A 10,921-nucleotide genomic window follows, 5' to 3' on the forward strand; every position below is an offset into this window, starting at 1 on the left:
CCCAGAATAACAAAACTTTTATTTAATGAGAAGACAGAGTAAGATATAGTTGTATTTACAGTACTGTGAAAAAGGAAGACAGTAGGAATAGTTTTCGCAGTTTTGCTATTTTGAAATGTTTTTTTCATTGTCTTTACAAATACTTCTCAACAAAACAGTCAGTAACTAATCACACAGCAAGGAAAGGTCAGTTTTCAAAAAGTTTCATGTGTTTTTTTCTCAATCAGTTGCTTGAAAAAGGGCCTATGTGCTTTTAGTATTATTCTAATATTGTGAAAGTCATTCTAGGAATGTGAATTATGTAGTCGAGGGTATGAATTAAACATAAAACTATGGGTAGGTGGAAAGCTGAAGTATTAGCCCTTTTGTTTCTAAGATAGTGAGGGAAAGTAGTAAGGGAAATATGACATGCATGTTCAACACAGATCTGATAGAAAAGCTGGGTTTTCTTTCCCCCTTGCTATATGAAGATTCTAAGTACTAATATGGTACAACCACATAAATTGATGTTTGCAATGTGCAGTTTCGCTTCTGTTATATCCTAGCTATTTCAGCTTTTGAAATTCATCACTACTATAGTTGCATATGCATGCATGTATCCATACAGAACCTTGGCTTGCAATACTTAATGTACCTGTGTTTTTAGCATACAATATCGTATTTAAACAAATAAAAGTTAATCTTGCTGCTTCACTTTAGTAGTAGTAAGTGTCTGTGTTGAAAAGTGACTGGTTTTGCATTGCAAATGTTTTCAACATTAAAAAAAAATGTGTGCAATTTTGCTATCAAGTTGAAAGACTTGCTTTGCTTTGGTAGTTTTGATATTTTTATTGTCAGTATTCAATTTTTGAGCTCTACCCACTGTAAAGTGAAAAGACAGTTTGCTTTTATTTCTGGGATTTTATGGTGTGGGGGTTTTGTTTTGTTTTGTAGTTCATTTGTTTTTTATCACACAGGAGCCTGCTGTCCACTGTGTGCTGGAATGCTGAGAATATTATATGACAAAGACAAGCTGGACAATTTTGCAAGGGTAAAGTTCAATCATTCCTTATGTTAAATGGTACACGGAAAAGTCAAGTTACTTTATACTTTTCTGTATAATGCATTATACAATCAATTACCTTTCAGTAGATAGTATATGATTTGTTGTTTTCTTTACACTGTTTATACTTCCCTTTATTTCTTAACATTCAGATACAGAAATTGAATGACAATGCAAAGCAAAATAAAATCAGTGTAGACACAAACAAGCCTTTTAACCTTGCCGTATAAGTGATTTGTTACAGTAAAGACATGCTAAGGGAACTGCATCTATTTCATGGTAGCAATACAGTGTATATTTGTTATTTATGGCCTTTTCGTTAAGATTATTCTGCTGGCTCACTATTTACTAATATAAGTAACTTAGTTCTGACATTGTCTGATGTTTATATTGGATTGTTTTTACATTCTTCAGGATCATCTAGATAGTTATCACTGATTTTGCTGCTCTTCAGCTACAATGTTGGTTTTTAATTTAACATCTCTGCAAGGTAGATACTCACGTTCTTCATTGCTGCTATTTGAAAACCTCCAGTTTAGTCTGAATCTTATGATGTTGATTGTTCATTACTGAACAAAACATTCTACGCCCAACCCCACTGTGGGGTGTATAAAAGGATTACACTTCTCTGTTGGTCCTTGCTTTCATGCTTTGGTAAATGGAACAGAGCACAACACTTGATTTTCAGCACTACGTTGCAACAAAATAGAGTTTATGACAATCATGCATATTGAAGCAAAATAATTAATGTTTGCATCTACATGTGACTTTCATTTAAAAAATCACGAAGAAAGAATTTCCTCAAACATTACAAAAGTTCATTAGACTATTTAAACACTTAGATGTAGAGATAGTTAGCTATTATAAAAACACGGGAAAAAATTTAGATTGAACAGGACCTCTGGAGATTGTCTAGTCCAACCTCCTTCTCAATGGAAAGTTAACTCCAGCTAGATTAGTTTGGCCAGTTGAGTTTTGAAAACGTACAGGAATGGAGATTCCACAAGCTGAACTCCACTGGACTCTCTCCAGTTCATCAGAATGGCCTTGGAGGATTTAAGTATGGGGAGGTGATCCTTTCCCGCTGGCTCTGTTCTTGCGTTTGCAGCCCAGTTATGTGGTTGGCCTTCATCTCAAGGGTGCGCTGCCAATTCATGTTGTACTAATGATTTTCTCTAAGGTTATGTTTGTGTGCTTGCATGTTGGGTGTTTTTGTTAACAGTGTCCGTTAGGTCATGACTGCATTCTGGAATGCCTTGTAGTTGTCTTAACACTAGTGGGAACATGGTGACCACTGCAGCTTCTTTGTTCCTACCTTATGATGTGGATATGAAAAAGAATTACTGTCTTTTTAGTTAGAGAAAGTTATTGGACTTACTAAGTAGTTATTCAAGTAGCTGGTGATAACTAATCTCCTCTCATTTAAAGAATACCTGGATTTAAGGTATATATTAGTTGCTTTTTTCTTTCTTAGAAGGTTCCTAAAGTACCTTAATGATAACCTCTTGGTGCAGGTGCTAAGGTAGCCAACAAGGAAAGGTGCCCTCCTAGATCTGTTACTGGAAAACAGAGAGGGTCTTGTGGGGGACGTGGCAATTGGCAGCTGTCTTGGTCATAGTGACCATGAAGCAGTTGAGTTTAAAATTTTTGGTGACAGGAGGAAAACTGCCACCAAAACTTCAGCCCTGAGTATGGGGAGAGCAGACTTCAGGCTGCTCAGGGAACTAGTTAGCAAGGTCCTCTGGGAAACTGCTTTTGAAGGCATTGGCGTCCATCAGTGCTTGTCAGTCTTTAAGCACTGCCTCCTAAAAGCACAGGATCAGGCAATTCCAAAATATTGGAACTCAAGCAGGCAGGGCAGGGCTGACCAGGGATCTTCTTCTGGAGTTTAAGCATAAAAAGAAAGTGTATGGCTGCTGGAAGCAGGGTCAGGCAATGTGGAAGGACTACAAGGGTGCTGTTCGCTTTTGTAGGGAGAAAATTCGTGTGGCCAAAGCCCAATTAGAGTTGAAGCTGGCCAGGTCTGTGGCAGACAATAAAAAGGGCTTTTTTATATATGTGAATAGAAAATGGAGAACCAGAGAAAACATAGGTCCACTACTTGATGGGGATGGTCACCTCACAAACAGGGACATAGGTAAAGCAGAGACGTTTAATGCCTACTTTGCCTGTCTTCAACGCTGCTGATGGGCTTCGGGATCCTGGGTGCCCTGAGCTGGGGGACTGTGATGGTGGGAATGATAAACTCCCAACCGACCCTGAACATGTGCGGGATTTGCTGCTCCACCTGGATCCATACAATTTGATGGAACCGGATGGGGGTTTATCCCCGGGTGCTCAGAGAGCTGGCTGTCATCATCGCAGGACCTCTCTCAATTATTTTTCAATGGTCCTGGGAATCTGGAGAGGTCCTAGTAGACTGGCAGCTGGCAAATGTTGTACCAATTTTCAAGAAGGGCAGGAAAGAAAACTCTGATAACTACAGGCCTGTCAATCTCACGTCAGTGCCTGGTAAAATTATGGAGAGGATGATCCTTGAAGTTATTGAAGCGCACCTGGGGGACAATGCAGTCATTGGTCCCAGCCAACATGGGTTCATGAGGGGTAGGTCCTGCCTAACAAATTTGATTTCCTTTTATGATAAGATCACCCATCTAGTTGATCAAGGGAAACCAGCTGATGTGATCTTTCTGGATTTCAGTAAAGCTTTTGACACAGTTTCCCATAGGATCCTACTGGACAAAATGTCCAGTGTACAGATGGACAAAAACATCATACGATGGGTGAGCAATTGGCTGAGAGGCAGGGTTCAAAGCTTTGTGGTAAATGGGGCCACATCTGGCTGGCGGCCAGTCACCAGTGGGGTCCCCCAAGGATCCATTTTAGGGCCAGTGCTCTTTAATGTTTTCATAAACAATTTGGATGTAGGACTAGAAGGTGTTTTGAGCAAATTTGCTGATGACACTAAACTTGGAGGAGTTGTTGACTCTGTTGAGGGTGGAAAGGCCTTGCAAAGAGATCCGGACAGACTGGAGAGCTGGGCGATCACCAACCACATGAAGTTTAACAAGAGCAAGTGCCAGGTCCTGCACCTGGGACAGGACAACCATGGCTATATGTACAGACCAGGGGATGAGACGCTGGAGAGCAGCCCCACAGAGAGGGATCTGGGGGTTGTGGCTGACAGCAAGCTGAATATGAGCCAGCAGTGTGCCCTGGCAGCCAGGAAGGCCAACCATATCCTGGGGTGCATCAAGCACGGCATTGCTAGTCGGTCGAGGGAAGTGATTGTCCCGCTCTACTCTGCGCTGGTGTGGCCTCACCTCGAGTACTGTGTGCAGTTCTGGGCACCACAGTACAAAAAGGACATGAAACTATTGGAGAGTGTCCAGAGAAGGGCTACTAAGATGGTGAAGGGCCTAGAGGGGAAGACATACGAGGAGCGGCTGAGGTCACTTGGCCTGTTCAGCCTGGAAGAGAGAAGGCTGAGGGGAGACCTCATCGCAACCTACAGCTTCCTCATGAGGGGGAGCAGAGGGGCAGGCACTAATCTATTCTTTTTAGTGACCAGCAATAGGACCTGCGGGAATGGAGTCAAGCTGCAGCAGGGGAGGTTCAGGCTAGATATCAGGAAGAGGTTCTTCACCAAGAGGGTTGTCGCACACTGGAACAGGCTCCCCAGGGAAGTAAGTAGTCACTGCACCAAGCCTGTCGGAGTTTAAGAAGTGTTTGGACTGTGCTCTTAGTCACATGGTCTGAATTTTTGGGTAGACCTGTGTGGTGCCAGGAGTTGGACTCGATGATCCTTATGGGTCCCTTCCAACTCGGGATATTCTATGATTCTATTCATCCTTGCCAGTCCCACTCAGCCTTTCAGAAGCAAAGTCAGTTTTTATTTCCAGATGATTGCAAATGCAGCTTGGACAAACAGATCACATCCCTCTTGTGACACCTTGGTATTAGTCTGTTTAGATCTCCCAAAGCAATCTATTCCATCTTGCAGAGAAATTCCCATCATCATTCTCCTCATTTCTGGTGGCTCTTGGAACACCTAGATTCTGTGATGGGTAAAGGAGTGCCAGTTGATAGGTCTTCTCTGCCTGTTGTTTTGCGTACAAGCAACTGTGACAGGTGACTGTTTATGTTGTTTTGAGGGATGTGATACACAGACATACCAACTATGAAGGTGGAGGACAACATATATCAAAACCATGGTTAATTTAAGAAGTCATTTATTCCCAACCACCTTTCTTACCCTTTTCTTTTTGCTATAGATTAGCGCTGAGTAGTTTAATGGCTAAAAGATTTTCTAGCATGATATCAAGTTTTTTAAAACTGAAAAGTAGAAATGTAATTTTGCATAATATCACATCATCCAGGAAGTTCTTTGTTTTCTTCCAGGTAACAAATAAAAAGCCTATAACTGTACTTGACATACTTGAAAAAATCCGCCTGCATGTCTCTGTGCCACAGTGTGATGTGTTTGGATACTTAAGCATAGAATCTGAAATTGTGATTCTCATCATTCCTGTGGATCAGAACCCCAAACCATTGCAGGTAGGCTATATTCTTATTTTGTTTACCCAGTATGGATTTACTTTTTTTTTTTTTTTAATGTATACACTTTATTACTTTCAATATAGCAGTTTTAAAGTTGTTCATTTTCTTGTGTGCTGAATACATGGAGATTTTTCTAATTACTTGAATCTAAATAGTAAGTATTATTAATGGTAAAATGTGTCTTGAGAATCCTGCTGTCTTGCTAAGAGGCTTTTGAGTACAGGTAATTAAAGGGGCAAGGTGAATGATGGAGTTACATATTTTTTGTTTTAAAATGAATACATGCAGAACCTCCAACATTTTACAGCTAAAATAGCAGAAAATATAAACTGATGAAAATATATTTATTACTGAATATCTTAAATTATATTAATTGTAAAATAAATGGATACTTGTGTATGAAATGGTGCTCTTCTGTCTCTAGTATTAGGCTTACAAGTAGGTTGAAGTACATGGGATATTAGACTGAAGCACATCATACATATTGCTACATTGTGCTTGTCTTGATGTTAAGCAGCAGTTCATTCCAAAGGGAATCTGCTGATACTATATTCTGAGGCCAGCCCGGTTTTGATGATCCTTTCCAACTCAAGGTAAAAAGTTCAGGGAGATCCCAAAATCCTGTTACGATCTTAAAAGGGAAATGCGAGTCCAATAAGTTGTCCAGCATGCCGTGTCATAGCTAATTCATGCTAGCAAATAAGCACCAAAAGCTCACAGTACTAAACTCTAAATGTAAACCAACAAATGCAGGTCGACATTCTTACGATATTTTCTTAGGAATGCTTTAGAACAGTAGAAGTAGGGCTTTGGCTATGTATTGCATTTTTATTATCTTGGAGCTCTCGCTTCATTTTTACTTTCTGATCATTAACCTGTGCAAGACCAGTGAGGATATCTTCTTCCTATTAAAAGCAACATTTTAATGCCATTTTTAATGCCTTTTTATAGTTGTTTCTAATAGTCTTGCTTGGCCCTGCTGACAGCACGTTATAATGAAGTCCCTTTGGGGTGCTCTGACTGGTTCATTCTGTCACCTTATACATTGATGTGCACTACTTTAAAATGGAAGATTTAGCTTTGAGAACAAAAAAGAGAGGAGAAAACAATCTCATCTTTTACAGTTTAGGCGGGTTCGCTTCTTTGCTGTTTGTTTTATATCCATGTCTGCTTCCATTTCCCTTTTATTTCTATGGTCTAATTTTCCATTTTCGGTATTGCTTCTGGGATGGGCTAAAGTTCAGGTATAGTGTGAGTGGGTAGATTTGCTGGCAAAAATTTTGCAAGCTGCAGTATCAAATAGGGCAGTTGTTACTTTGCTACTGGAGCAAACCTGTTATGTCCAAGTCCACTCAACTTTTAACAGAAATATTATTCCTTGAACAGAAATAGCTCAGAATTTTACCAGAACTTAGAAAACAAGGTCTTGAGCCTTAACCAATCTGATCAGCTCTCACCCAGTCTGCAGCAGATGCTGTCAGACCCTCAGGGAGAGGAGGGCAGTCTGAAACCAGGGAATAGCTGCTCTGCTCACTGCTGACACCTGTTACTGAGCTAGAAGTTCCTCAACTTTCAAAGCTTTGGGACCTCAGATGTTAAGTTTGTCAAGTTAGAACTTTATCAGCAACAGCTTCCGAAGCTGCTAAAGAGGCTTAATACTAAATTTATTCCTGGGATACATTAGAAGCTAAGGTGGAAAAAATGGATTTTATAAATAAATTTATGATTATCATTATGTCAGTGGGAGAATGAAAAGTGAATGACGTTATCTTGATTTTCTCAGGTTTTCCTATTATTTCCATTCTTCTATTCCTTTGCCATAAAAGAAATCAGATTTCCCTGATCGGGAAGAAAAAGCCCAGTAACTAGAAAATCCCAATTTTCCACTGTTGCAGACTTCAAGGCACTATATCTTGGTCGATCAGAAAGGAACTCCTCAATTTAGAGGTATTAACTAATAATTTACTGTGAGCTTTTTGGAGTCAACATTCAGAAACATCATCCATTGTATCGAGCTTCCTTATTTCTCCGTTGCTGCTACTCAGGGCTTCTGCAGAAGTTTTCCTAGTACCAAAGTCTATGAGCTCCAATATGTTGTTTAATGACTACTCCAAATCATCAATGTAAATTTTACATGTCGATTGGAATAATTCAGATTTTTCTCTCTAAATTTTGCTATCTAGAAATAGTTTTGCATTGGCATTTTACGTGACAAGAAGAGAAATAATAACACTTTTCTTCCTAGATTGAAGCCTGCAATAAAGAAGCAGAAAAGATAGAATCACTGATAAATTCAGACAGTCCAACATTAGCATCACATGTGCCGCTGTCAGCTCTAATTGCATCCCAAGTACAAGTTTCGTTTAGCATTTCTTCTACTTCTGTTAAAGTGTTGTCTGTTCTGCACTCCCTGTTCGTAAGCCTTTTATTTACTTTGTTAACATTAACGTGTTATATATAGCTGCTTAGAAAATATGCATGAGTATTGAGGGTGTTTTGTATTGTGAAGGACGTTGAGAATTGTTGATCACTGAACCAGAAAACAAAAATTCCAGAACACTTGGTGTACTAATATTTTTCACTGAAGAATGAAGAATATTTGGAATAATGTGAAACATGATTCTTTTATTCGTTACTAGTCAGATGTTTGTTTCAGCACAATTAGATCATTTTCCACTGATCTTGCAATCATAAAAGTACTCTGGAAGGTTCTGACATTATAGATTTATGATTTTTGAAAGAAGGGATCTTACAGGTGTTTTTTTCAGAAATGAACAAATAGTGTTTTGAGTTTATTGAAAAATTTTAATTTTATATTATTCAGATGAATACCAGTGACAACAAAAAGTATGCACCTATTCTAAACATCATTTTTGGAAGAAAAAAAAATGCTGCTACTTAATTACCTTACCAAAAATATGAGAGTTTATTCTCATGTAAATACACTTTCATATTTTATTATGAAGAAAACTAGCCCTGGGCCTATTTCAACAGACATCTTTACTTGGACTAGTGAAGATTTGCAGGACATTGGGCTCAATGCTTGTGAAATGACAATCAAGCTCTATACTAGTACCTGACTTCAATGAAGAAATATGTTCTTTTTATAATTTTGTACATTTCAGAATCTCATATTGGATGCAAAATTATAAAGAATCTCAGTATCTATATTTAAGTGCCATTTAAAATATTGCAGTATTTGCATGTTATCTAATGAAATTTATACTTTAAATATGTTTAAATGATTATACAAACAGTATGTTTTATTACTTATTTTATTTTATGCACATGACCTTAGTCTACATGAAGTATTTTATATCAGTATTATGATAACCAACTTTTGAAGTATATACAGAAAAACTTATTTTTGCCAAAATGCTGAACGTCGAAAGAAAGCACTGAAAACTTTTCAAACATGTATGTTACTGTAGCATGTCTGTAGCAATTATTTTCTGCTAAATCTTTTAAACACAAAAGTATTAAAGCTTTTTTATTTTAATAAAACTGTCGTGTGTCCTTATATGTGAAAGTATGTAATTTTATAGAAGTCTGCATTACAGTGCTGCTTTCTTTTCTTCTTTCTTTCTCAAATCAATGCTTAGAACTAACTGCAATTACATACATTTGTCTTATATAGCTTAATCTTTCCAAAGGAAGTAAATTTCAAGTCTTTGTTTCTTGTGTTTGTTTTTTTTTTTTACCAAATTTCTTTGTAATGTCACATGCATGCAAATCAATGCAATGAGTGTCAGACTTGACTGATGACAGAAGACATATAAATATGTTTATGGGACCCTCTTTGTACAGTTATTGTCATCCAGTTTTGATTTGGAAGACACTTTCCTCACCCTGTGCAGCTGGAAATCTGCACAAATATTAAGGACATAATTAATACCTTATTTGTACCTAAACTTTAAGGCTCAACCTCCTCCAAAGCAAACTAGTCTGGTAACTAGATGCGAATTCTTGCAAGTCCACAGAGAGAATTTATTTGAAACCTCCATCAGCTGCTTTTCTATATATTATCTGTTATTGTTGTGGTCTGTGAATAAGTGGACAGTAGTTTTATACTTTAAGTGCTGCTGGGCTCTCTCTATAGTTTTTGAATTCTTACAATAGGTTAGTACAAATGCAGCTATTCTTGGGAACTGTTCTCACCAGGTATCTCCAGGAAGACTGATGCACATAATCATCAGTCCTGACAGAAAGAACTTGTCTGGTATCTTCACGTGCTTCTAAGATTCTTTTGTGTATGAAAAAAAATGGACACAAGTGTAATGAATACATTTGAACAGATTTTTTTTTTCCTAACTGGAGTGGCTGAGATGATCGCACCAGAAACTGCAAGCAACTCAGATTTATTGAATTCCTTCTATTTTCCAAATCATTAGTAAGTACCTCTTTAACAACTATCCTATTGCCTTGCCATCAGATTGCTTCAGCTAAGCACTGAGCTACTGAAATTAAATCTACGCCACACCGGAAAAAGTAAGAAAGCTCTTAAAAGCATCTCTCTAGTGGAACCGCATAAGCATATATTGTGACTTTTTTTTTGTACACCTGTAAAGATTTTATTTGATGAAAGATAATATAAAAATAGTTCTCAGTTTGTACAATGAATTAACAATCTGGAAAAAGCAGAATTTAAATCCAGGGATTTTTGCAGTCATATGTGAACGTCTAGTACTTCATGGAAAACAGTGACAATCTTGAATGGTTATGTTAAATACAGGCAGAACCAATGAAGTTTAGCATAATCCTGAATATAAATCCAGCATCCAAAGCATACAGGGCTTAGGTTCTTTTTGCTAAATTAACAAAATTACTTGAATATTTTCTAGGTATTCTCAGGATCTCTGGCTCCCTCAAAGGCATGAAGAAACTTATGTACTTACGGGTTTTGAATTCAAAAGAACCCGAAGAGACAGAGCAAACCAAGCACAATTTTACTTGCAAGTTGTGAAATTTGAGCTTACTGCGGAGACATTTGATAGAGTTTTCAGATGATGTTCCATTTAACATTAATGAAGTTCTGTCAATATCTGAATGGAAATCGGGGTTTTCTTAAGAAGGGACAGAGAGCAATTCAAAGCAGCATAAGGCTGGTTGTTGTTTCTCTACAGGATATGGCTGAAACATATGAAACATTATTTTCTTGTCTCCTGAAAACCAGAGTTAACATCAATTGGCTCTAGAGAGATGCTTCAGTCCTGTTTCTGCTTGTTTAGTTTGACTCTTCTCAACAGAGTGGTAGTAAGGCTGAGATGCCAGCAGTGCATGTTCATACGCACCTCACCCCCCCCCCCCAGGAGTGGACCA

The 10,921-nt window shown here is 38.1% G+C and overlaps 1 protein-coding gene across 3 annotated transcripts in view; it reads left to right on the forward strand.

Annotated features, from left to right (window-relative positions):
* RECK (reversion inducing cysteine rich protein with kazal motifs) overlaps positions 1 to 9,097 on the forward strand; it is a 61,124-nt gene extending 52,027 nt beyond the window's left edge. For all 3 annotated transcript variants that reach the window (XM_040549833.1, XM_040549831.1, XM_040549834.1), the window contains 3 exons: positions 957 to 1,030; positions 5,444 to 5,599; positions 7,848 to 9,097. In XM_040549833.1, coding sequence (XP_040405767.1) covers positions 957 to 1,030; positions 5,444 to 5,599; positions 7,848 to 8,063 — 446 coding nt within the window. In that variant the 3' untranslated portion in view covers positions 8,064 to 9,097. The remainder of the gene's footprint in view (positions 1 to 956; positions 1,031 to 5,443; positions 5,600 to 7,847) is intronic.
* The last annotated feature ends 1,824 nt before the right edge of the window (positions 9,098 to 10,921 follow it).

This window comes from Cygnus olor, chromosome 2 (genome assembly GCF_009769625.2).
Source record: "Cygnus olor isolate bCygOlo1 chromosome 2, bCygOlo1.pri.v2, whole genome shotgun sequence".
Classification (NCBI taxonomy): domain Eukaryota; kingdom Metazoa; phylum Chordata; class Aves; order Anseriformes; family Anatidae; genus Cygnus; species Cygnus olor.